The 26,140-nt window shown below is 40.8% G+C and overlaps 1 protein-coding gene and 1 long non-coding RNA gene across 4 annotated transcripts in view; both read right to left on the bottom strand.

Annotated features, from left to right (window-relative positions):
- Positions 1–3,712: 3,712 nt before the first annotated feature.
- Positions 3,713–8,436, bottom strand: LOC122462235. Its single transcript, XR_006284669.1, has 3 exons — positions 8,318–8,436; positions 4,748–4,854; positions 3,713–4,156 (listed from the first exon to the last, which is right to left on the bottom strand). It is a non-coding gene; the product is annotated as an uncharacterized LOC122462235 (long non-coding RNA).
- A 3,822-nt stretch (positions 8,437–12,258) lies between these two features.
- Positions 12,259–26,140, bottom strand: part of NFE2L2 (nuclear factor, erythroid 2 like 2) — a 42,991-nt gene continuing 29,109 nt past the window's right edge. For all 3 annotated transcript variants that reach the window (XM_037912074.2, XM_037912075.2, XM_027822955.3), the window contains 4 exons: positions 17,092–17,361; positions 16,808–16,903; positions 16,315–16,497; positions 12,259–13,980 (listed from right to left, as the gene is read on the bottom strand). In XM_037912074.2, the coding sequence (XP_037768002.1) occupies positions 12,787–13,980; positions 16,315–16,497; positions 16,808–16,903; positions 17,092–17,361 (1,743 nt within the window). In that variant the 3' untranslated portion in view covers positions 12,259–12,786. The remainder of the gene's footprint in view (positions 13,981–16,314; positions 16,498–16,807; positions 16,904–17,091; positions 17,362–26,140) is intronic.

Below are 26,140 nucleotides of genomic sequence, written 5' to 3' on the forward strand. Positions count from 1 at the left end.
CAATTGATAATAGGACAAATGATGACCATACTTGGGGAGGGGAGAATAATTACCCCCATTTAAATGCTGGTCCAGTGCCAAGCAGCTCTGGGTAAAATTGTAACTTTGTGGGAAGTGAGGAAGGACCATCTCTTCTGCACAAGTTCAGAGAGCTTTGATAGATGTGAGGGCTTAAGTGCTGAGAGAATGAACATATATGTTATGGTCCCTCAAAGCAGCCTACACAGGAATAGTACGCTCTCTTGGTGTAGTTACAGTTGTAACTAGCACAGTTTATGTAGTAGTAAATACTACGTCAAATATCCTTAAACTCTTAAAGTACAGATTCCATATCTGAAGCTGTTTTTGTTTCTTCAGAAAAATACTAATTTAGTAGTGTTTATAACGAATTTTGGGTGAATGTAGCACTGGAAGCAACTAGAGTTACAAGTTAATCAACTTTACCATTTATAAAATGGTCCTTAATTGTTTTAGTTGCCTAACACTTTCTATTCTAAGTCTTTTGTGACTTCTCATATCTCTGTTTGCATTGGGCTTCTAAAATGCACCCAGGAGAATGTCTTCCAGGTAAAGTGCCTTTTCCTTTTGTATGCAGAGGTGTTGTAGCCATGTTAGTCCCAGGATATTAGAAAGAGAGGTGTGTGAGTAATATCTTACTGGACAAAACTGTTGGAGAGAGAGAAGCTTTTGAGCTACCCAGAGCTCTTCAGGTCTGTGAAAAGGTACTGTCACAGCTAAAAGACAAGATTGAACAGACTGTTTAGCATAAGTAGGTGGTGCACATTCTAACAGGGACTACTATGGGTGAAATGAGACAAGCGCTATATTCTTGAATAAACTCTCAAACATGACAACCACAGCATATCACCTGTGAGTGAATGCTTTTGCACAAACCAGTCATTCTATATTTGATTTGTCAGTCCTCCATCCTCAAAGGAAACCTGCACAACACCTTCCACCTATGAGCCTGAGAGCTTAAATTCATTACTCTGCTAGACACTAAACAGCATGGACTGAACAGACACTTGATTTATCTTACTACTGTCTGTAACCCTTAACTCCCACCACCAATAACTGGAGAGGGGTTAACTGGCTGCTTCATCTTGAGTGGTCCCTTGAATTGTTACCTACTTACGCTTAATCTGTTTCACCTTGCATTTAGCTGACACAGTGCAAGTATATTTCCCAGACCTGAACAAGAGCTCTGTGTAAGCTCAGAAGCTCTCTCCAGTAGCAATTGGTCCAATACAAGATAGGTGAGGTAATATCTTTTTGCCTCTAACATGCTGGGAACAACAGTGCTAGAACAATGCTTCATAAAGACACTACTAGTCAACTATTTCAGAAGGCAGTGCTGTTCTGCTTCTACCAGGCTAAATCATCTGATAATAGCTTACTGCGTTCACCATAGTATGATCACTATTCCAACCTCCATCATAGTATATGCATTCCCTGTTTATGCTGAAGAAATGTAGGCAGTGGCAGTACAAAGGGACAAACTTGGTGTGCTACTTGTGCACCCCACCCCATACTGTTAGGGGTAAGAGAAGGATCAAATAAAATTCAAGGTAAAAGTTAAAACAAGTTATTCGTTATGGAGGTGTCAATCATATGCAAAAGAACTCTAGCACTGTAAAGCATTAGTTTAACATCTTATGTCTGGGAAGTCACAGCATATTTCCCCCATCCTTATAGAACTTTCTAATAGTTTAAATAATTCAAGATGAGTTCTGACAACACTAAATTTCTTTAAGAACCTATTTTTAATTCAGTTATCTATGCTGTAAACCCTTAAACTTTCTCCCTATCGTTTAATTAACTACACTCAGACATACCAACCCTCAATTTTCCACAATTTTTTTTTTAAACATAAAATTACTAATTCAGGCTTTCGTCTACTAACTTTGCAAGGCCTGTAAAATCAGGACTGGTATGGAGAAAGTGAATGAGGAAATGTTCTTTACTCCTTCACATAACAAAAACCAGGGGTCACCCAATGAACTTGGACAGTAGGTATAAAACAAAGGGAAGTACTTCACACCATGGACAGTCAACCTGTGGAACTCGTAGCCAGCGATGTTGTGAAGGCCAAAACTATGAGGTTCAAAAAAAAAAGGTGATCTTGGTGTCCCTAACTGCTGATTGCCAGAAGCTGGGAGTGGATGATAGAGTGGATCACTCAGTTGCATGTTCTTTTCTTTGCCTCTGAAGCACCTGGCATAGGCCACACTCAGACAGGATACAGGGCTAGATGGACCATTAGTCTGACCGCTCTGTCTGGTTTTGTGTACATACATTTATATGTCTCACTACCACTCAGGTATAGTGAATATAGTAATCAGCACTGCAGCTGCAGGGGATGACAGTTTTAGACTGTAGTGAGGGCCTGAGGAGGCAAACTGCAGCAACTTTGAGTGGGTTGGGATGCTGCTGGATTCACCACCCAAGCCACAGGCTGTATGTTGTGCTCTACCACCCTCTCCCCCCCCAGATCCTGCTGTGCTATGTTAATGCACTCTTTAGTATCTAGAGTAGGAGTGGCCAACCTGAGCTGGAGAAGGAGCTAGAATTTACCAATGTATTGTTGCCAAAGAGCCAGAAGTAATACTGTCAGCTTCCTTTCTCTCCCCCCCCCCCCCCCCCGCTCCCAAGGCCTCCCACCCACCGGCAGCCCTGCCCATCAGCACCTTCCCCTCCCTCCCCGCACCTCTGGGGGGGAAGGGAGAGGAGCGAGGGCACAGCATGCTATGGAGAGGGGGCGGGAAGGGGTGGAGTGGGAGCAGAGCCAGGGGTTGAGCAGTGAGCACATTGGAAAGTTGGCATCTGTAGCTCCAGCCCTGGGGTTGGTGCCTCTACATGGAGCCGTATGTGGCTTCGGAGCCACAGGTTGGACACCCCTGATCTAGACAGTGCTAGGAAGGTCCACAGGAGGCAGAACACAATGTGCAGCCTGTGTCTTGAGCGGTGAATCCAGCACTTCAAACCCCCTGACAATCTGGCTTTCCACTTGTCAGACCCTCACTGCTCTCTGCAGTGGAGGAGAATCTGGAGAGGGAATATGACAGCAGAAAGGAGATCCAGGTTTGAGCCTAGCTAGGGTAATTAAGGGCCCTAGGTAGCATAGGAGGGTAGCTTTCCTAGGGTCAATTCATCCCTTCTCCCTGTTTGGGGGGAGGGGGAACTCTGGGGTGAAGGGAAGGGCAGGCCCCCTTCTCCACAGACAGAGGAGAGAGGTCCTATTTTCTGAGGGTGGGGTTCTAGCAACCTCCTTTTTTTTTCTCCTAAGCAACCCTAGAAGTGTCAGACCAAGGCTGGCATCTTTGCTAAATCTTGGGAACAAGCTACCGCTGAAGAAATTTTAGGATTAAGTTTACGCCTCAGCAAGGCTAGCAGATAACTTATTCAAAGAGTTGTCCTTTCAAACTAGCCCTCCCTCCTCCCCCCACTGTTCTGAAGGGGAGTGAGGCCACAAGCAAGGACTATAAATGTTGCGCCCATGCTTGGCCTGGCATTTGATACAGCATGAGAAACGGCACTAAACTATGGGCTTCTATGGTAATGACAGTTTTGACCTGGGTTTTGACCTGTAGGTGGGAGTATTCACGTAGTTCTGATTGATCAGAAAAACAAAATGCCTTTTCTAGGATCTGAAACTTTATTTTCATAATTAGTTTTTGCGGACTCCCTTAGACATAGTCTGTGGATCCCCAGAGGTTCACGGACCAGAGGTTGAAAACTACTGTGCTATGTCCTCGGTTGCTGCACCACTACCCCACTTGGAAGTGCAGCAGAAATGTTTCCTGCAGATCAATGAGGCCGTAGTCCCGACAGGTAACTTTGTGGGAATAACATTTAAGCCACCCTTTAGCAGCAGAAACACCTCATTCGCAAGCTGGAAAGAGGCTGTCCCAAACTGTGAGTGGAACTGATGGCACCCCTAAACACACATAGACCAGAAATAAGCTTCCTTGTGCTATCCCCACCATGCTTCCAAAAATGACTCATTACTTGCTAGGATATAAAAAAGACTCCACACAGCACAGGCAGGGCTTGTATTATTCTCTCTGCACCAGACATACTGGAGACATGATGGAAATGCAGGCAAATTGATCAGCTGCAGCAGGTAATCAAATCAAGGAAATCTGCATACCTCCACCTATAATCAACACATTTCTCTGGTCACTGACCTCTCAACCCAGGACTTCCTGAATTCTTTGATTCCCCTCATGCTTCTTTGTATCTGAGGATAACCCTTGGAAGTGGTGTAGGGAGCAATCCAGGGCATGTGGCCCAGTAAAACTACATCCCTGCTCCCCTCTTACTTCAGGGCAGGGAGTACTTTAGTATAGCCCTTTTCAGGGCACACTCTACCCCCCAGCCAGCTCTGTGGCGTACCCACTCTGCCCCATTTGCTCACAGTGGACGGGGGGGGGAGGGAGGGATATGATGCATACAGACCTTGTTCTTCCACACCTGGAGCCACAATAGGTTTGTCTTAAGGTAAAAAAAAATCATGTGAACATACCCACTGGCCTTACTCCCCCAAACAGCTGTATAGCTTGAGGGGAAAATATATACCTTTATTTTACTTTCTCCACAACACATGTCCAAAGGCACCTGGGCCCCTTATCACAAGTAAAACCCATACATTAAACAAGGCAGCATCATGCCACAGAGAGACTGGGCAAGACTGCAAACCTATGTAATACAAATACAAGAGCTATTGGGCTTGACAGTGTTCACTTACATGGGAGAGAAGAATAATTCCCTCCACTGCTGGAGTTATGGAGTGATGTTCTTTGGCCTGTGTTATGCAGGAGGTCAGACTTCATGATTATAGTGGTCCCTTCTGGCCTTTAAATCAGAAATTGAATAGTGAATCATCCAGTGGTGCTTTAAAGAATGTACCATATCCTGCAGCAGAGAGGGGTTATTCTGGGGGTGGAAGCCCCAGTTCTTGCCCTAAGGGTTCTCTTAGGGCCACAGCTCTGATTGCATCAATCTCAGTTGTCATAAGGGAATCAGCTGTCCCATAAGAAAACTGCTCCTAATATGGTTTACATACCAAAAGCTGAAGCTTGAGGTGCACTTACTGTTTTCTCAACAACCATAACAATGTATGGTTCTCACAGTCCTGACCCATGGACCAAGTTATGCTAAGCTTATGAACAGTGTTGTCAAGTCTCATGATATTTGGTGGTTCTTTTCAGCACAGTTCTGACGAAGTGAGCTGTAGCTCACGAAAGCTTATGCTCAAATAAATTGGTTAGTCTCTAATGTGCCACAAGTACTCCTTTTCTTTTTGCGAATACAGACTAACACGGCTGTTACTCTGAAACATGAATAAAGTAAGTTTCTAGTCCTCATGGTTGCAGAGAAAAGTTTGAAAATGTAACTTGAATGTATTCCAACAGCTCAGAAACCAGAAGGCAAGTAAAATTAACCCAAAATGTATTATTAAAAGTCCTGTAATTTGGGGGTGGAGGGGGAAGGGAAGAGCTGATTTATGATTTTTGCATGCTTGACTTTGGTCCTATTCAATGAATAACTTGTCTGAAAGACATGAACACTGAGATCCTCACTCCTGCTCTGGCTCTTTTAAGCCAAGTAAAAGCTGACGTAGCTAGGGTGACCAGACAGCAAATATGAAAAATCGGGACAGCAGGTGGGGGATAATAGGAGGCTATATAAGAAAAAGACCCAAAAATCAGGACTGTCCCTATAAAATCAGAACATCTGATCACCCTAGACATAGCACAAAGGGCCCTAAAATCTCCAGTTCCAGACAGGGGAAGATTCTCCCAGAACGGGCACTGAAGAGCGAGCCATAAGGCTGCCTTTCATGGACACCTTGCAAGCTGCTGTGTAGAACAGTGGTTCGCAACCAGTGGTCTGGGGACCCCTAAGGGGCCATGAGCATATTTCAGGGGGTCCACCAAGATAAACCAGAGAGCAAGGCCGGCATTAGACTCGGGGCCCAGGGCAAAAAGCTGAAGCCCGAACCCCACCACCCAGGACTGAAAGGCAAAGCGCAAGAAACTTAACTTCACGGGGCCGCCTATGGTATAGGGCCTTGGGCAATTGCCCATCTTGTTACCCTCAGCACTGACCCTGGCTTTGAATCTACTTGATATGCAGAAAAACAGTTGTTATGGCACTGGTGGGCTATGGAATTTTTATAGCATGTTGGGGGGCCTCAGAAAGAAAAAGGTTGAGAACCCCTGGTGTAGAAGGTGTGCTGGGATAGAGGCATGGCCAACAGCACTATGGAGATTACAGACAGCTCTCTGGCCTATTGGGGCAGCCTGGGATGGCTACCATTACTTAGGACCCTGTGGCTGTTTAAGTTACACCTGCGCCACTCCAGCCCTGGGAGCAGCCTAGAATCAAGAGGGCACAAAGGTGTCCTAAAATCACCGTCACAGCCTAGGATTCTTTGTTTTTGTTTTTTTGGGGGGAGGGAAATTACACTATTTCTGTGCTGTATCTCCTAAAGACTCTCACCTTTTGTTATTTATGAAACGTAAAAAGTGTGCTCAATGCTTTACAAACATACAGAAAATGCCTAGGTCCAAGGAGCGTATACTTTAAATAGATACAGGCTGCCTCAGTGCTTGATATTATATCCTGAACGTGTCAGTCCTTCGCATTCTATCTTGAGATTTTCTATAGTGCCCAATCATAGTATTCACCAAGAATAAAGTTTTACAATGTTGCCAACTATCCCAAGTTTACTTTGTCTGAGGCCGTATTGCCAACTTCAAGCAATCAAAAATCATCAGATTATTAAAAAAAAATCAAACCATGTTATTTACTCTTTTCTGTTGACTTTTTAACTCCCATCTATTAGGGTTACCATACGTCCGTATTTTCCCGAACATGTCCGGCTTTTTGGTTCTTAAATCGCCGTCCAGGAGGAATTTTTAAATATCTAAAAACATCCAGGATTTTGCCATTATTATTTTTCCCCAAAGAAGAATTGATCATTCACGAAAGAGAGTGAATGCTGATCATTTGAGAAAGAAAGTGAATGCTGATCACTCAAGAGAGTGCCCGCTTTTCCCCCCTAGCTCCCAGCGCTTGCACCACGAAACAGCTGTTTCGCATGGCTGGAAGTCGGGGGGGGGAGGAGGGGAAACAAGGCGCGCTCAGGAGAGGAGGCGGGGCTGGGGCGGGGATTTGGAGAAGGGGTCCAATGGGGCAGGGAGGGGGCAGAATTGGGGCACGGACTTTGGGGAAGGGGTTGGAATGGGGGTGGAGAAGGGGTGGAGTTGGGGCAGGGCCAGGGGCACATGAGCAAATACTCCCCCTGTGGAGTGTCCTCTTTTTTGAATGTTCAGATATGGTGACTCTACCGTCTATTCTTCTGCCAATGTGTGCGATATTTTTAGATTGGAAAGTCAACCTTTAATGCACACAGAAATCCACACCTCTGCCTGGTTTAGGGTGACCAGATGTCCTGATTTTTTAGGGACAGTCCCGATATTTGGGGCTTTGTCTTATATAGGCGCCTATTACCCCCCCACTCCCTATCTCGATTTTTCATACTTGCTGTCTCGTCACTGTAGCCTGGTTGGTCAGTTATAAACTCCATTTACCTTCTCCTGAACCTTAAGATAGGGGAATTCCATTTCCTGTTACTGTCTTAACTCTCCCCCCTCTGAGTTTTTTTCCTTTAATAAAAGAAGAACTGGATGGGAGATAGTTTGAGAACCACTGACCTAATTAATGCATCATGATTCACACTCTCACACAGAACTTTCATTACTTTTTAGGGTTGATGAGTTACAGATACACATATAAAATAACTTTAAACATATCAATCATTCATATAAACAACGATGTCACCGTAAAAACAACATGGGATTGGTTTAATATTTTGCAAGAAGCAACACTTCCCTGCCCTTTCCCCAAACTGCACACACACTTCTCCTAAACCCCTGCAACCCCTAAAACTACCTCCTGCTCCCCCTTCACCTTTCACAGTGCCTCTGCTGCTCCTCACAGCCCCTATTGTCCTCTCTAGGCCCCTTGAACCATAGCGTGGCACCCGCTTTACCTGTGGGACAGGTTCAATCTTTCTGAAAATGGGTGGGAGGTGGAAGCCAACTTTATGAAAGGCAGCCATTTACCTTTTTAAAGAAGAGAACTGGATTTCTGTGTCTTAAGAGGTTTGTGCACAGGTTGTTTAATTAGCTGGTGGCAACAGCTGATTTCCTTTTTTTAAAGAAGGGCAGCCATTTTGGTGGCTTCACCCCATTGACAATAATAGGAGATGGTGGCCATTTTGAATAAGGGAAAATTAATGAGTTGTCACCTGTCATCATGTGTTCGTGGGACGGAAAAGAAAAACCCAGAACAGCGAAAATTGCGAGAGCTGGTAACACAGCCGGAGCCCAGTCTGCCAGGGAGCTGGGGGTTGGCGGCAGCCCCACCGCCCCCAGTTGGCTGGCTGCCCCGCTTGCCCTACTCCTGGCACCAAGCAGCCAATCAGAACTGCGGCAAGAAGAGTGCACGGGCTTACTCTCCCCCTCCCCCCTTAGCAACCTGAAGCCTTCTCTGGCGGGGGTAAGGCGTCCTCCGCTCCCGCTCCTTTCCTGTGAGCAACAGGAGAGTTCCTCTGCTCCTCTCCCCACAGAACCTGGCCTGCACAGGGGCAGCCCTAGAAGCTGGCCCCCTTGCCTGGTTGTGGGAGAGGAGGCCCCACTGCCGACCCCCAGGCCTGGGGTGCGTGTAAAAAACCTAGTAGAAGCAGAGGTGAGGCTGGGGGGCTGAACGGATGGCAGAGTGGTCAAGGTAGTTGTAGGAGGTGGGCTGATGGGTTGACTAGGAGATAGATGTGGGTTGGAGATGGGGCCACAGGATTAATTGCTGGTCAAGAGATGGGCAGATGTAGCTGTGGGAGCTCCTGCATTGGGGCCCAAAATCACCTTACCGAATGAATCTGGGAGAGCGAACGCACACACACACACAAACCCACAGCAGTCTTTGTTTAAAGAGCACTCAGGATTTTTTGGCCAGTCTCATTATTTTTGATTGCTTGACGTTAGCAATAATGGTTTGTGTTCTGGGTTACTATGCTAGCTCAGTCTGTGTGTGTGTGTGGGAGGGGGTTTACACCCATAGACAACCTCTGAGGGGACATAGGATTGGAAGTAACACTGCAAGGTGGAGTGAGTAACATCAGCAGCAAGAGGAGAGCTGTCACTGTACACTCTTCCAGTAATATATGTGTGTTCTGTTATTATTGAGCTTGTGTCACTATCATCATTCCAAGGACTCTGCCAACTTGTGCTAAACCACAAGAAAGAGACCATGAGGTTATGCAACAGCATCCCCCTGGCCTTTCACTTTTTTGGTATCTATATATAAAAGGAGTCTGGAACACTAAAAACAATCACAAAATCCATAAAGAAGTTGACTTCATGAGGATTTAGATTATGGTGCCAACAACAACAAGTTGGTATTTTGCATTTTATGAAAAGTGCTGAATGACAAATGTTTAGTATGACATGTGACTCAAGTATAGTTAAAAACCTGAATCTGTGCAAAGATTATCTTCAAAAGGTTAATGCACCAGCACCACTTTACAATCAGACTAAATAAAAAATGGATTTTCCCTCCCAAAGATGCAGAATAACTGATAACATATAAGTACAGGTCTGAACAGTTGTCACTGTAAAGGAATAGTATAGATGTGTTTCAAAATTCAGATGATGTATTTTGTATATTTACCACTGTGATCTGAGTCCCATCCGTAAGCATTGGTGTATAATTAAACAATATTCCTTATTTGCCCCAATTCTTTATTTTTCTGTAAGTCATACTTTCAAATTCTACAGTGCTCTCTATTTAATAGAGCAATAAGTCCCAAGTAGTGAACGCATTTGGCAGCTGTAATGCAAGTGATCAGCGTGCTACAGTTTTCTATGATGTTATGAATTAACAGCAGTGACAAATGATGTTTATCGACTGAAGAGTCAGGAAATGTACAACATAGTAATTGAACAAGCATTGTAAATCTTACAGAATTTCTGGACTGAAAACTTTGTAATGTAGACAAAGTTTTAATTAAATGGATTAAAAATACTTATAATTACAATAATTTGTTTAATAAGTAATGCTCAAAGGACAAAATAATGGTGTAAACATGGAATGTTGATTTTTAAAGAAAAAGTTTAAGCTAAATTTTAAAGGACAGTTGCCATCAGTGTTCCCTCTAATTTTTGACAGGCCGTGTGCGCAAAAAATTTCTTCTGTGCACATTGTTGTACTTCTGTGCAAATTTTTGTTTGCATGCTGTTTTGCTGTGTGCGCAGGGTTTAGGATCTGTGTGTGCATGCACACATGCACAGCTTAGAGGGAACAGTGCTTGTGATAAACAAAGGGGGGGGAGAGGGATAGCTCCCTTTAATGGACACCCAGCCAGCCAGCAGCTATAAAATCCCTCTTAATAGCTGATCTCTAATTGCTCTACCTGTAAGGGTTAAGAAGTCTCACTGCTGTACATAGGTAAAAGGAAGTGAGTGGGCACCTGGCCAAAAAAGCTAGAACTTTTAAAATTTGAAACAAGACTCCCTTTTTGTCTATCTGTGTTGTTCTCCCAGGGAGAGGCTAGGGTGACCAGACAGCAAATGTGAAAAATCGGGACAGGGGGTGGGGGCAATAGGAGCCTATATAAGAAAAAGTCCCAAAAATCAGGACTGTCCCTATAAAACTGGGACATCTGGTCACCCTAGGAGAGGCAATTATGCTATAAGAAGCTTGGGCCAGCTTTGAAAAATCATCAGCATCATACCTAGAAACTACTCATTTAAAATCCCAGATATGTAAGTAGATCAGGAAATATATAGGAAGGCGCAATTAGGTTTATCCCTTTTATTAGTTATGGCTTGTAGATTCCTCTAGGCTAACCCTAGATGTTTTTCTTTTGCTTGTAACCTTTAAGCTGGACCTCAAGAAAGCTATTCCTAGTGCTTAATTCTTGTGGTTGCTCTTTTAAAATCTAGCAGTAGCCTGAGTTCCCAGATGTATTTTCTTTCTTTTTTTTTAAATTAATAAAATTTACCTTTTTTAAGAAGAGAATTGGATGTGTGTGTCTTAAGAGGTTTGTGCACGCTGTTTAATTAGCTGGTGGCAACAGCTGATTCTCCCCCCCCGCAGCTCTTCCCGGGCATGGGGGTGGTGGTGAAAGGGCTTGAGGATACCCCACGGGAAGGAATTCCCAAGTGCGCTGTCCTGGGCTCCCAAAGGGGTTCTGCACTTGGGTGGTAACAGCATCTACCAATCCCAGGTCAGAGAAAAGCTGTAACCTTGGGAGTTTAATACAAACCTGGAGTGGCCAGTATTAATTTTTAGAATCCTTGCAGGTCCTCACCTTCTGTATGTGAAGTGCCAGAGTGGGGAATTAGCCTTGACAGCACTTCTGCAGTTTAAATGCACTAAGCTTAGTTTTTAAAAATGGTATCCGTGTGATACAGGGAGAGAATAAGGGTGAGTCCATAATGGTGGGGAGGATGGGCAGGAAAGAATAAACAATATCTAATATGAATGAGTGTTTGTAGAGGGTGGAATTTAACAAGCACATTGGCCTCTTGACATTTCTCTACAATAGTGAAACAAACACTGCAGTTTTGTGCTACAGCATCAGAACTAGAAAGTGAAACTAACCAGACTAGTTTCATTAAGCCTAGCTTTTTGTTTATTTTTTTTGCACTTTGCATTAGTGTTAGACTTGAGATTTTTACATTAAGGGTGACAGTACTTCTTTAAAAAGTAGTTAAAATTTATATGAAGTGTAAGTCAAGTTAACACATAAAACGTTGCACTGGTGCAGGCTGCACTGCCGACTTCTCTTGTCAGTGTAGTTAATCCACCACCCCAAGAGGTGGTAGGTATGTCGGCAGGAGCAGCTCTTCTACCAACATAGCGCTCTCTACACGGGGGTGTGTGTGTTTGTGTGTGTGTGTCGGGTGGGAGGATGTGTGTTTCGGTCGGTATAATTATGTTGCTCAGGGGGTGTGGATTTTTCATGCCCCTGAGCAAAGCAGTTATACAAATATAGGTCTGTAGTGTAGACCTGGCCTTCGTAATGCTGACAATGTTGTATACGGCATTTCAAGTTAATCATTATATAGCTTGTTTATATGATGGCTCATCTTTGTAAAAAAAGTGAAAGTTTGTAAGTTAGGGAATAACCTATTTAGGGGAAGTAAACATGAATGATGTGCAGTTAAAAAAAAAAGATTTCACAAATTATTAAGACAAATCAAAATAATATACTTTATTAAGTATCAACTTGTATACTAAAGTAAAGCTTTTATTTAAAATGTAAAGCAAATAAAAATATATAAGAAAAGTGGCAAACATTATTCAATTTATATTTATAAAAATGTCTGAAGTCATACAATCTGTTGCAAGACCAATTGTATTTAGCCAGCTAAAATCATATATATATATTTATTTCATATAAATCTATGAATATAACAGATGAGATAGAACAGTATATAAATAAGATGTCTTTAAATATTTACACTCATACAGAAATTAGCCAAAGTGGTGCTATAAAGAAGGAAATATTGACTGTTAGAAAAATGAGATTACACATTTTGCATACATATGCATTAGAGTTTTTTAACTTGTGTATTTAATATAGTAGTTATTGACTTTAGATATATATTTGCATAGAATCACTTTAAAATATAACAATTCTGCATTTCACATCACAGTAAAAGCTATTAGAATAAAAATACCAGCTCTGTCAAAGCCAGTTAGCTTCCTTGCCTGTCAAAATTTAGTCTCTGGCTTCTTGCTTTTAGGAACAAGGAAGATGCTGCCATCTTTTGTCTGCTGCAGTGAGTATTCACTGGGAGAGTAAGGCTTTCCATTTTCATCATGTAGCATGCTGAAGACCTCAAGATACAAGTTGGTAAGCTGCTTTTTCATTAGACGGATGCTTTTGTCATTCTCTCCTTTTTCTTTAAGCAATTTCTCTTTTTCATCCTTTAAATGACCCAAGTCTTGCTCCAGTTCCACTATGTTTTCCAGTTTCCTTTTACGGCAGTTTTGAGCAGCCACTTTATTCTTGCCTCTCCTGCGTATATCTCGAATAAGTGCAAGCTGGGCCTCATTGAACTGCTCCTTAGACATCATTTCATTGAAGTCATCCACAGGAAGGTTGATGATTTTTTCTACAGAGAAAGGGATATGCAGAGCTTTTGCTCTTTGCTCATCTCTTGTGAAATGAGCTTCAGGGTAGCGTGAAGGTTTATCTCTTGTAAATGGAGCTTTGGGGTGGCCTGGACTGGCAGGTAGTTCTCTCTTTGGTGTATTTACACATTGCAGATCAGACTTTTTAGTGCTTGGCCCCAGAGAAGGAGAGACTGGATCATGGAACTGCAATGAATACATTTGAGCATTGCTCTGTTGCAGACTTCCAGGAGCACTCTCCATTTCTTCCATTTCAGAATCACTGTATCCAAAAGCTGTATCTCCAAAGACAGATGATTCAACAGAATGTTCAGGTGATGCAGTACTGGAATGTGCGTTCAATGAAATACCAGAGTCAGAATCATTACATTCTGGTGCATTTCCTTGATGGTCACCATTAAAAGCTTTACACAGTGAGAAATCAGAAATATCAATAGGTTCATATGGAATTTCAGCAAATGACTCACTGACAACATGTGGTGCTGCTGTGTCACCATTCACCTTTGGATCAACGAAGGTGGAGTAGAAATCCTCAGAAAAGTTGGAGCTTAAACATGAAGTGGTATCTAAAGAGTCCAGTCCCAGCTGACTGAGGTCTTCTGGTGGTAGGATGCTAGAAAAGGAATCCTCAAAAGTGTTGAGGAAATCTGAATTGCAATTAACAGTAATGGATGATGAGTTGTAGAAGTTACTGTGAATCTCTGATGGCTTGGTTTCTGGGTTTGCAATAGTGGTTACTTCAGCCAGGTTATCATTTTCAATGTTAAGACACTATATGAAGAAATGTTACAAAGAGAAGTTTATCAATAATAAATTCACAAAATATTTTGATATCTATATCCACAAATTTAATATTGCCCTTCTGAGATCAATACACAGTACACATAAAATGGCCATTAAAGCATTGCTATATAACTTGGGTGGTCATAGCACTGCCCACTGCTGTGCTTATTTTATTACAAAGGGTCAGTCTCTGGGGACTGCAAGTCCTAGCAGAGGATGAATCTTTTTGTTCTCAGCAGAGTCACCAGGTAGATAATATAGCATTCTGGCACCTGTAGTGTCCCAAAATCATACCAATAAACCAAAGAAAAGACTTGCTGCAATATGCTCCCATTATGTGGAAGCTAGATGCATCCCTCCTGCTCTGGTAAATTGCCAATATGGATCCTGGTGCTGCCGAATCTGAATACACCTTAAGCAGCACTATAATACAAATAGATTTAACATTAATATAGCAACTTAAAGTCACAGCATACGATTTACTGAATGATATTAGCAAACAACTATCCTTTAAATGTCAAACTATGGAAAAGATTTTTACGAGATCTTTGAACTTTTAGGTGGTACTCAATGAAGCAGCTGTTTGGTGCAGAGAAATTTAATTTACTATGTAATAAACAGTACTAACATGGGGCTTTACAAACATTAATTCAACCCACATACACTAATGTTAACCAGCTTAACTAAAAGTAAGTGTTGAAGACTATTATTTTGATGGGCTTTATTGGCTACAAAAACAACATTCTTTCCAACAGGGTAGCAATCTTAACATTTATGGAAGGAAGCTGGTATCAAAGCATGCCTTCTGTCCTTTCAGAATTAGGCAATTACAAAAATAATTCTGGTCCTCTTAAAGAGGGCCACACACGGATTGTTTAATCACAAATAAAAATCATACCTAAACTAGGATTTACCAGTTATAAGATCTTTTGGGTTTTTCTTTACTCATTAAACTAATCCTTTAAAGGGGATACCCTCAATTTAAATCTCTGTCTTCTCCCAGAAAATTTGTTCAACTTCTACTCAGAATTATAATAGTGACATTTAAGGGTTTTTTCTTTTTTTGGTTTACTTTTTGTATTGTCAGTTTCATTGTTGCCCCTGTATAGTCACTCAATTCCTTGTTTTGGTTGTGTGGGTCTTTCACACAAACAACAGGGAAGATTGAAAAAAACAAAAACAAAAACAAAAACAAAAAAACACACCAAAAAAAACCAACCACCACAGAAAAATTAATTGTGAAAAACACAAAAATTAGCAAAAGGAAGATAGGGTCAGAGCAGATGTAGTACCTGATATTACTTTCTCACTAAGTTTTGTTAAATGGACTTGCTTTCACATTGACAGTGTCTTTTTAAGCATTCCTTTGATCAGTTTGCAATCCAAAAAAACAGCAGCTTTGTGCTTGTGAAAAACATTAAAATAAATAATGAAAAATAAACTCGTCTAATTTTACAGTCCAATTTGGGTGAAGTTCAAGTAAAAACACAGCAGAGGTGATTAAATAAATAAGCTAGTCTCTGAAATGCTCAGATTAGTAAAAGAGCAAATTGATTTTTAGCTTGACATATTCACTGCATGTACAGCACCTAACAGAGTTTGACTGCAACTGAAATACAAATAATGTTTTCATAGAACAAGCAGCCATAATTAGTCTCGAATATACCAATACTATTCTTTTAAGAGCTTTTTTCTCCCACGGTGGAAGGTAAATGCAAAATCTAAATAAAAGCAACTTCAAAGTTTCTAATTGCAAAGACAATCAAGAAATGCCAAGTTATAACCCCCACCACATATGCAATATTCTGTTTTGTATTTATATTATTTACATTATTATATTACAGTATATATAAAAGTTAAACATTATACCACAAATACTTTTAGAGTAGTATCTGGGGATAGACTAATGGTTGCTGTAGGAACCATAATTTAGAGGTTCCTCACATTTCTGCAGGTAAAATTTCAAACATGACAGTGCAGTAACAGGTTTCTGTATTTAACACAGAGCCAGCTCAAGTATCAGTAAAAATAGAAACATTATGGCCAGGAAGACAGAATATAATTTTCATACAGTATTAGGTAAATAACCCTCTTCTCTTGAAGTCTCCCCTCTTACACTGCTTTTGATTAATTATATTTTAGATGCTCAATGTATTTCTTATTAAAGCAAACACTAATTTACAAAAACTCTGCAGCTACTAGCCTGATGGGCTTGTTACCATTCCTTAAGAATGACTGCACTGTTATTGTTCTGAATTCTTTGGAGACGTTGTCCCAGAATACTCTGCCATTCTTTCAGCTGCTGCTTACATTAACCCTTACCTGTAGTTCTGGAATGGACAGTAATTCTTCCCAAACTTGCTCTATGTTTTGCATATTATCTACTTCAGCAACAGAAGATTGAAGGACTGATGATTCAGGTGGCTGAGTCTGATTAGAAGTAATGAAGATTGCGTCGCTATCTATATGAGCAGGTACCAACACTTGAAATGCAGCCGAAGAAACCTGGAATTTTATAAATTTACATAACTTGGTAAGGCATCAAGCAAAAGCCATTCTTGGTGCTCTCTGTATTATTCCCATATAACAGATCCACACGTGTCCCCTTGAAAGAGTATTAGATACATATAAATCACTGTATTTTGCCTAACATAGTACAATAATGTGAGAATATTCCATTAAAAGACTCATCATAATAACAGAAGTAAAAAAAACAACTTGAAAATAAAGTTGTGCAAGAGCAGATGTGTTATCATTGCCTCCCCCACCCCGCAAAACCCCCCCGACTATACTAAGCATTAGATTGATATTTTACCTCATCATCATCTACATACGAGAATGTTTCTGCCAAAAGCTGCATGCAGTCATCAAAGGACAAGGCATCTGTTTCTGGTTTTGAAATATGCGTAGTCTACATAGGAAAGATATGGAAAAAATGTATTAAATTTATTTTTGGATGACTGTGAAGATTCCTCCCTCTACAAATACAAACTAAGTTTAGGTAACCAGCAGTTTTATCGTCTTATTCACAAGGAGGAAAAATGAAGACACATATACATGATATATATCAGCATAAGAGAAAAAATTTCTGTTTTTTACCTTTGAAAAATTGGTTGGCATGCCTGTGTTGTCTGACTCAATGTGCTGGGCAGGCTGAATGGGAATAAATTCACCTGTTTCTTCATCCAGCTGCAGCTGAGCCAGTAAAGCTTTTTCTTGCTCTTTTTGGAGCTGTTCTTGTCTCTCCTTTTCAAGTTTCTTCTGCTTTTCGAGTTCATATTCCTTCTGTCTTTGACTAAAATCAAAAACTTCACGTCTTGCCCCAAGGTCTATATCTTGCCTCCAAAGAATGTCAATCAAGTTCATGTCCTGTGGATAAGAAAGATGATAATTTTTTTTAAAAGGACAGCCGCCTCTACACCAAAATTTGTTTAAAATGTTAAAGCATAGTAATTCTGTACTAAACAGTTAAACTTGTGTAACTGTCTGAGGTTTTCAGGCCTACCAAATCATGTAAGCAAAATGTATGTTTATTTCTAATTCCAAGCATGGTTTTTGTTCTCTTTCTAAAACAGCTCCCAGTTTTATATAAAAAATGTAAATAGGCTGGTTTCTCATTGTAGCAAGCACATGTGCGTGCATGCACACACACACACACAAAATGTTTCCTCATAAAGCGCATCAATAATCAACACATTACAGTTGGTTATTGTAATGCATACAATTTGTGAGATGTGGTCATTTGTCAGCCAGCCAGAAGGGCATAAAGAAATCCTTCCTACTTAATTAGCTATTAGAAAGCATGAAGATAGAGGAAGAATTAAGAGACATGTGACTTAATATCAGCTGGGTGAATTCTTTCTGTATGTATTGCATAAAATTTCAAAGTTGACTAAAAATATATTGTAAGATGTTGAGTAATGACAATTAATCACTATCTATATATTGTAAAATATAAGTTAAAAAAAAAAAAAAGAGTTCTGTTCCTTCATACTATTAAAAATGAATATTCATTAGAGGCTACAGAATTTCAAAGTCACCAATCTTACTACCATTGTACCTGGAGGAATTTTCACTAAACACACAATTATTAATAATAATTATTACAGATTTGTAGTTTAAAGGTTAAACCAGGTCAACCATACCAAAAGTGTTCCAGAGATGGATTAGCACAGTTTGTATAAATCAATAGGTGCCAAATCTGACAATTGTGGTTCTGGCTCATCACTTAATAGAGAGAGCTTATAAAGAGGCAACTACCTTTGAAGTCAGAATCCCCATACATATTTAATTTGGAAAGTGCAACTCTGTGATGTCTCAGGATATAACTAAAGTAAGTTCCACCATTTAGAAAATGCCACTTGATCAATGAATTTTGTTTGGTTATATACTTTCCCTTTTTAGTTAATGAAAATTATATCAATATGCATTTTCTAGTGTTCAAATATTCAGAATTTTTAGAGGCTGAAATTTTGGGTATATTTTAGTGTGAACAAAATCAAACATCCCAAGAGATCATCAACCAAGAAATTAATTAAGATGATGGAACATAGTTTATGGACATATAGTGCTAATGCCTGTGATATAATAATAATAAAAAAAAGACTAATTTATGAATGGAAAAGATAAGGCAACTGTGTGCTTCAGGAAAAAAAAAAAAAAAAAGAGTAAACTACACTTCAATAGTAGACACATGCAAACTCACTGCTTAGTCCTGAGCATTTGCATCACGTTAGTACAACAGTAATATTACACCAACATTCACTTAATTAAATCAAAATTGTTCCAGTTCAGATAGCAATCCCAGAACTTGGGATAATTTACCTTGCCAAAATAGTAAACCAATAACTTTTCTTAACTTTATAAACTAGCTTCAACTAGGGCACAAGTTTAAGGCCAACATTTTAATGAAAGTCCATTTTGAACCACAGATAAGTTCAATAATCTTTGATTTCTTCACTGAAATCTTCTCTGTACCATTAGTAGCAATACTTAGGGTTAGAAGGAATTATGATTTCTAACGATTATTAAGGAACTGATTCTTTTTAATTAATTGGTATATTTAGGATACCTGCTTGTAATACAGAATATATGCATTACTACATATTTACATACGTCTTTGATATACCTAACTGTAAGAGACTAAATTCTGCTTTATGGCCAGCAGTGAAGAAGCTGAAATTAGAGTGGCTGTCCAAGACAGTCTCTCCAGATTGGCAGGGTAAACCTGGTAGACCTGGTTTGGTCTCTCCAGGTTGGCAGGGTAAACCTAACTAAATTGTGCAGTAAATGAAGATATTGTAATATGGTATGGCTTCATTAAGGGCCAGTAGTTTACCAGCTGCTCATCCTCTTTTCTTGTAGCAGATTTGAAACTCCTTTTTAGTGTCAGAGCATTTGCAATATATTCTGGATAAACCTGCAGGATCTGGATTTTAGGGCATGTTTCTGAATTATTGATTTACAAGGCACCATGACAATTTGTGACTCAAAACATTTCTCATGATGTGTGGGAATGAGATAAATCAACAGAGCTCTATTTCTCCCTGGTCTCCAACAGACTAGGCCATTGGAACTACAGAACTGTTAATCAGTTTCAGTTTAAATTTCAACAAAACTGATCAGAAAAAGAGAATGTGGGAGGTACACTTTGTTCTCTTTAGAGGAGAAACCCATAGCTTAAATATGAAAATGCATCTCCTAAAGTAGTGGTTTTCAACTTTTCTTCATTTGAGGACCCCAAAACATTTCAAATAGAGGTGTGGACCCCTTTGGAAATTCAACCTGTGGTCCGCGGTCCCCTAGCATAGAAGTCTTAGACTGAAAAGTGACTGAACAGAATTCAGCTATAAATGTTGCACATGCTTGGCAGCATGAGAAAGGGTGCTAAACTGTGGGCTTCTATGGTAACATCACTTCCAGGTTCTGACCTGTAGGTGGGGGTATTCACATAGTTTTGATTGATCAGAAAAACAGAATGCCTTTTCTGGGATCTGAAACTTTATTTTCATATTTATTTTCACCTTTCATGGACTTCTTAGACATAGTCTGCAGACCCCCAGGGGTCCACGGACCACAAGTTGAAAACCACTGTCCTAAAGCCATCAGTCAAGCCACTTCAGGCTGTGGGCTTCTAATCTCAAAATAAGCAGTGCTGATCTGGATCAGTACTTGGGTGGGAGACCTCCAATGGGAGACCTCCAAATAAACTCCAGCTGCTCAAGGAAGCAGTTTAGGCATCTCAGTAAGTGATCTTCTTCTGAATCATTTAGAAGGAATGCAGGATCATAATAATAGAGGTTCAGTTGTGCTGTCTTTTGGACAAGTAAGTTAGAGTGCTGACCATCTGAGGTCACTAAGCATCTCCCACTTTTCATAAGAGGGTGGTTAGTCCCAGTGTCCTGACTGCATTCCAAAACTGTTAGTTACACTCTGCACATCTGAATTCTCTCTATCTAAAACTGTTGTGCAGCATTGCTATATTTTGTTACACAGTTGCTGTGTTCCCCTCGGGAGGTGACTGCTTTTTTTAGGAAAATACTTTACTTACACAAGCTGCACCTATCCTAAAAAGTGCTTGAGGTGTTTCAACAGACAATTAATTCTATGTAGTCTATAAAAGAAAAGGGCTTTGGAGTTCACTGGAACGATGAAGTGAGCTGTAGCTCACGAAAGCTTATGCTCAAATAAATTGGTTAGTCTCTAAGGTGCCACAAGTACTCCTTTTCTTTTTGCGAATACAGACTAACACGGCTGTTACTCTGAAACCTGTCATAAAACTTTTTAACACTAGTAAAAATTCAAGCAAATTTGGTTCCTGGAGGAGGGTCATGTTCTACTCAAGATATTATTTTAGATGTCAAATTTCCACTAGCAAGATATTTAAATATGCTATATGTATTTTAACATTGTAAACCAGTAACTTGATAATGGCAATAATACTCAACAAAATGTACAGAATTTTGGGCATTATTCCAAAGCATCAGGTCAAAATATAGGAAACCCTTAACAGTCTACTCTGAAGTGGTTTGATTAATACTATTTTAATATACATATCTGACTCTTATCAGTTATTTTCTAATTAACATATATTTTCTACAAACGTGTGTGTGAGATATGTTAAGCCAGAAAGGTTCAAGTGGAAGTGCTGATGGGAACAGCAGGTGCACACTAATGTCCAAACTAAATTAAATGCATTAAGAATTCCATATCAGATTTATAAATGATACGTGTACACACACGTCACTGCTCCTTTTCAGAGCCCTGCTTACCACATCCTTAATACAGAAGGCATTTACTGTAAGGGCTCTAGTGGTTCACCATGTGACTTACTTCACAAGTGGCCGTTTGTTCTCTCCTCAGTTGTGTAAGCTCTTGCATCATATCAGAGGAAATAATTGTTTGGGCAAAAGCTAAAAAGAGGAATGCCGAAGGAAGAAGCTGGGCCATCTCAGTATTCGGAAAATAATCTGTTATCTGAACTAGTTTTTCCATCAGGGATATTTTTCCCTAGTTTAGGCTAATAGTTCAATCCTGCTCTCATTGAAGTCAAGGGCAAAACTCCCACTGATTTTAAGGGTGCAGGATTAGGTCTTTAAAAAAAATATAAAAAGTAAATTTCCACACCTCAAAAAATGTGTTTTAATGGAAAATACAAAGCATTAGGTTATTGAATGTGTATGTCACATCCCTCAGTATCATAGTCCAAGTATTTCATGCTTCAAATGGAGCGGTGTGCGCACAGTACCTTTGAAAATTAGGCTAACAATGATTTTGGGGGATTTTTCTTTACCTATCTATAAATGGAGGAAGAACCACCTCTCCAATCAGACATGGATCTGCTTTTCTCTCCCATGGTCCATGCAGCAAATGTTGCCTTCTGCTCAGTGTTTGCTTTTTTGTTCATTTAGTGATAGGCTGTTCCAGAGTCTTTTCCAAACCACAATGCTAACTACTACAGCTTTGGTCTTGTAAAGGCAGTTTTAATAAGATAAGCATAAAATGTTAAACAGTTCACATTAAGCCACCATCTGGCCCCCAGTGGAAATTTTCATGTTTTAGATTTACATATCAGCATTTGCCATCTGGGTAGTCTGTTATACATTTTATGTGAAACTCTGGATTGCAAAGTTTGACTATAAACTCTTATTGCTTTTAAGCAAACATATTTGCAATAGGGTAAACAAAGGAGAGGGATTCTAAATATATATCCATGTTGTATTTGTTATTTTCATGGACTAGCAGGTTTTTGTGGTTAAAACAGTAATTTTAAAAACTGCTCATTGTGTTGGATTTGGGGTTTTTAATTCAATTTTTGGAGCACAAGACATTTACAGGTAGAGATGATAAAATTCAAACATCTGATGGCATAAGTGTCACCCTGGAAAACAATCCACCATCCCAAATGGAATTTTCACAAACCATTATTATCTAATCCCTTCTGAAAGGGCACATTAATGCTGTTATTTTAAGTAGAGTCACATCCTTTGACAAAGAACCCTACACAAATTGGGACAGCTTTAGCAACAGAGATCCCAAATGGAATGTTAATAGAAACGATATAGCAAAGAATGATGGGATGTCACATGTGGGGAAAAAAAAAAAAAAGTCAAGATAAAATTTCACATACACACAAATAAGTAAAGGTTGGAGCAACTGATGAAGGGATGGTTTACAGAGGTTATGAATTCAGCAGAGGGAAAGCAGCCCCAGCTTTGGCAGCATTCAAATAAGGGGAGAGAAGTGGGCAAAGCAGCTTAGGCATTGCTAGTTGTTTTTCAGGAAGTGAGAGGAGTGGACAGGGAGCATCTAGAGCTGCAGCTGTGTTCACAAGAGAGGAAGGGAAGTGAGGAACAGAGCAGGTTCTGAGCTACTACTCCACATACTAGGCGGGAGGAAGAGCACAGGGCCAAGTGCAAGAGAAGGAGCTGGAAGCTTTTTGCTTATTCAGAAAAGGGGAACAGGAGGGGTAACAACAGCAGTGGCTGAGCCCCAGCCCACCACATTTTGCAGGGCAGGACTGATTTGTTTGGGCACTGTGGGAGCCACACTGTCAAGTCTCATGATTTTATCACAAGACTCAATATTTGGTTGTTTGGTTTTATTTTTAAAATACTTAGACCCTGGAATCTTATGATTAGGATAAATTCTCGTCTTTTGTTAAAAACACATTTCTAGCCCTCATGGTTACAGAGAAAAGGTTGAAAAAATGACCCCAGACAGCCCCAAAGGCCCAGAAAGCAGCTAAAGAAAATGTTAAGTTCATTTAAAAAAAAAATCTTGATTTTTAAGACCATCTCATAATTTTTGGGAGCCTGACTCATGATTTTTAAACATTTGGTGTTGGCAATAGTGCAGGTGGGGGGAAAGAGGATTGTTTGATGGTGGTGAAAAATGACAAAAATGTAATTGGGCACAAGAATTGACTGGGAGAGCAGAAGTAATTTATTTTTGGAAGAATGAAGAGGTGGCAGAGTCAATGAAACAGGCATGGATTTGGGGGCATAGCAGTTCAAGTAATCCGATTCCAGACCACATGAAGAATAAGTAGAGCAAGCTGTGCCTCATGAACAGTAGGGAGGCCAAACCCCAACCCAGCCCAGCCATTATGGACCTGGCTGCTGGCCCACATTGTGAGCCAAGACATAACACCAGGTAAGTGGGGATATTGGTGTCGGTTGGGAGGTCAGAGGCCTCTCCTCTCTGTCAGTCATACTTGTCTTAATGACCCAGTTACTGAAGATGATTTGACTGAGGATGAATCAACATCCTTTGACCATTGCCTGCATAAGCTTCTGGATCACCTTTTATTCCTTCTGGACTTCACTGTGTCTGTCACTGCCAGTACATCCTCTCAAAAAATAATTTTAAGCATGGGGGGGGGGGGGAGGTTGAAATATTACATGAGAGGGGTCCCCCAGTGTGCCTGAACCACCCCTGGTTTTACAGAAAGGATGTTCCTCTTTATCTCTATTAGGTAAATTCCATTCTCTGTCCAGGTGGCTATTCCTGCTGCGATATTGGCCACAGGTCCCAACACATACTTCATCCCCAGTCCAGAGAGCGGAGATAGGTTCATCCCTTCACATTTCAATGTTTGTTTAGAAACAAACTTAAGTTTGACATTGGGAGAGAAAAATCTTTTATTCCACAGTTTGTCAATTTACCACTGTTATCTAGACACTTAGTTAAGCTTGTGCCAGCTAAAACAGTTATAATCTGATACACTGAATCTAGAACCTCCCAGATACCATCATGCACCTGTGAACGTAGGCTCATACTATTTGTATAAGTATAATCACTATATTCAACACACTGTAGCTCTTGTTGTACACCAGTATGCTCTAATATAAATACACAGTTACCAGTATGCTCTGTTATAAACACAAAGTTATCTTATCTGGATTGCCCAGTGTTAAATAAAATTTGCTAGGAATGTTATCTTGGGCTATTCTAAATATGCATGGGAGGAGAAAGACATATTGATTAGTTGATTTTATCCTTTGGGTGAAATACTCCACTAAAATCCTCCCTATCAACATCACTACTCCAGGAATATCAATTTTAAAAAGTGAATGATTAATATATTTTGTCTGAAATTAATCTTCCTGGAACAGTTTCAACTCATTCAAGGTGTGTGTGAGAACTGTACTCACTTGCTCCTCACAATTGGATACTCTTCCCCAACAACAACATACATTAGTTTATAATAGTCTCTATCATGCCCAACAGTATGGAGAGAGGGATCCTCATAGGTTTCCATATTTACAAGACAACAAAAGCACTAGAAACAAGCAACATTTCACACAGACCCCAAAAGGAGGTAGGGCAGTGTGATGGACAGGGTTAAGGAGAGCTGGAGAACTCAGTTAGTGCTTCTGGATGATGAGCTAAAATCAATTTAGGATGAGACACAGCTCGGGAGAAGCTGGAGAGCTACTATAAAGGAGGGGCTTCAGGAAGCCTGAGGGAGAATAGACCATGGGATCCTCTCTTCAGAAGAAGCTCTGGCAAAAGGTCAGGAAAGACATGGAGCATGCTCCAGTGATGAGCCCTGATTAAAAGATCTGGACTTCCTGAGAGACCCCAGGAGGTGTTCAAGAGAGGAATGGAAGGTCAAGCACAGGAATGCAGAATTTGGTGTAACTTTATAACTTCACCTGGGATTTTTTAAGAGGACTCCAGAGGGATCCCTCCAACCTCCTGATCTGAAACGGGTGACCCTACAGAGGTTGTGGATTCCGGTACACAGTGGCTTGAGGAAGATGTGGAGAAAGGCCTGCTGACAGGCTGAGGTGGAAGAAAGCCCAGGGAGACAGCAAGGGGTGGGTCTAAATAGACAGACCTTGCCTGCTCACTATTAGGTTCTTGGGTTGGAACCCAGAGAAGAGGGAGAGCCTGGGTTTCCCTAGCTGCCACCAGGGAAGGTGGCATGAAAACCCCTGATATAAGGGAATAAAGTCTTTTGAAAGTCCTGACATTAGTTTAAGTACCATAGGGTCCGCAGTTCAAAGACTAAAACATGTAAGGTCATGGGGCTGGTTTTGGTGGGGCTTCATTGCTCCAGAGGGGGAAGAGACTTTAAAGTGATCTGGCTGGAGGGCCGAGGTCTCGTCTACACCTAAAACTTAGCTGACCTAGCTACATCGCTCAGGGTTGTGAAAAATTCCATACCTTGTGCAACATAGTTAGGTCACTAACCCGCACTGTAGATTATTCCTGAGGGCATCCTGTGCCAAAAATTTAAACATTCTGCACCAAAAAATTAAGAATATTTTAATTCTGCAAAATTCTACAAATTTTATTTGTCAAATAAATGTGGAGGCTCCAGCATGGCACTGGGGAGCACAGACCGGTAGCTGCCCAAAAGTGGGAGATCACTGTGCAGCTCCTCCTCCGCCCCACAGAACACGGACTCAGCAGTGAGGCTGCACACAACCCTGACACAGCACAAGGACTGGGCCTGCCCCAGAAACACCCCAGTGCCTCGCCCCTCCATGGCAGGTGCACCAGGTGTGGGAAGGCAGTATCCTAGTGTGGGGATCCAGGTGTCAGTTGAGAGGATTCTGGGTGCAGGTGGATCAGTGGGGGATCCAGGTACGGATCTGGATGCATAGGGGCTTGGTGGGGGATTCTGAGTGCAACGGTA

This window comes from Chelonia mydas, chromosome 11, assembly GCF_015237465.2.
Source record: "Chelonia mydas isolate rCheMyd1 chromosome 11, rCheMyd1.pri.v2, whole genome shotgun sequence".
Lineage (NCBI taxonomy): Eukaryota > Metazoa > Chordata > Testudines > Cheloniidae > Chelonia > Chelonia mydas.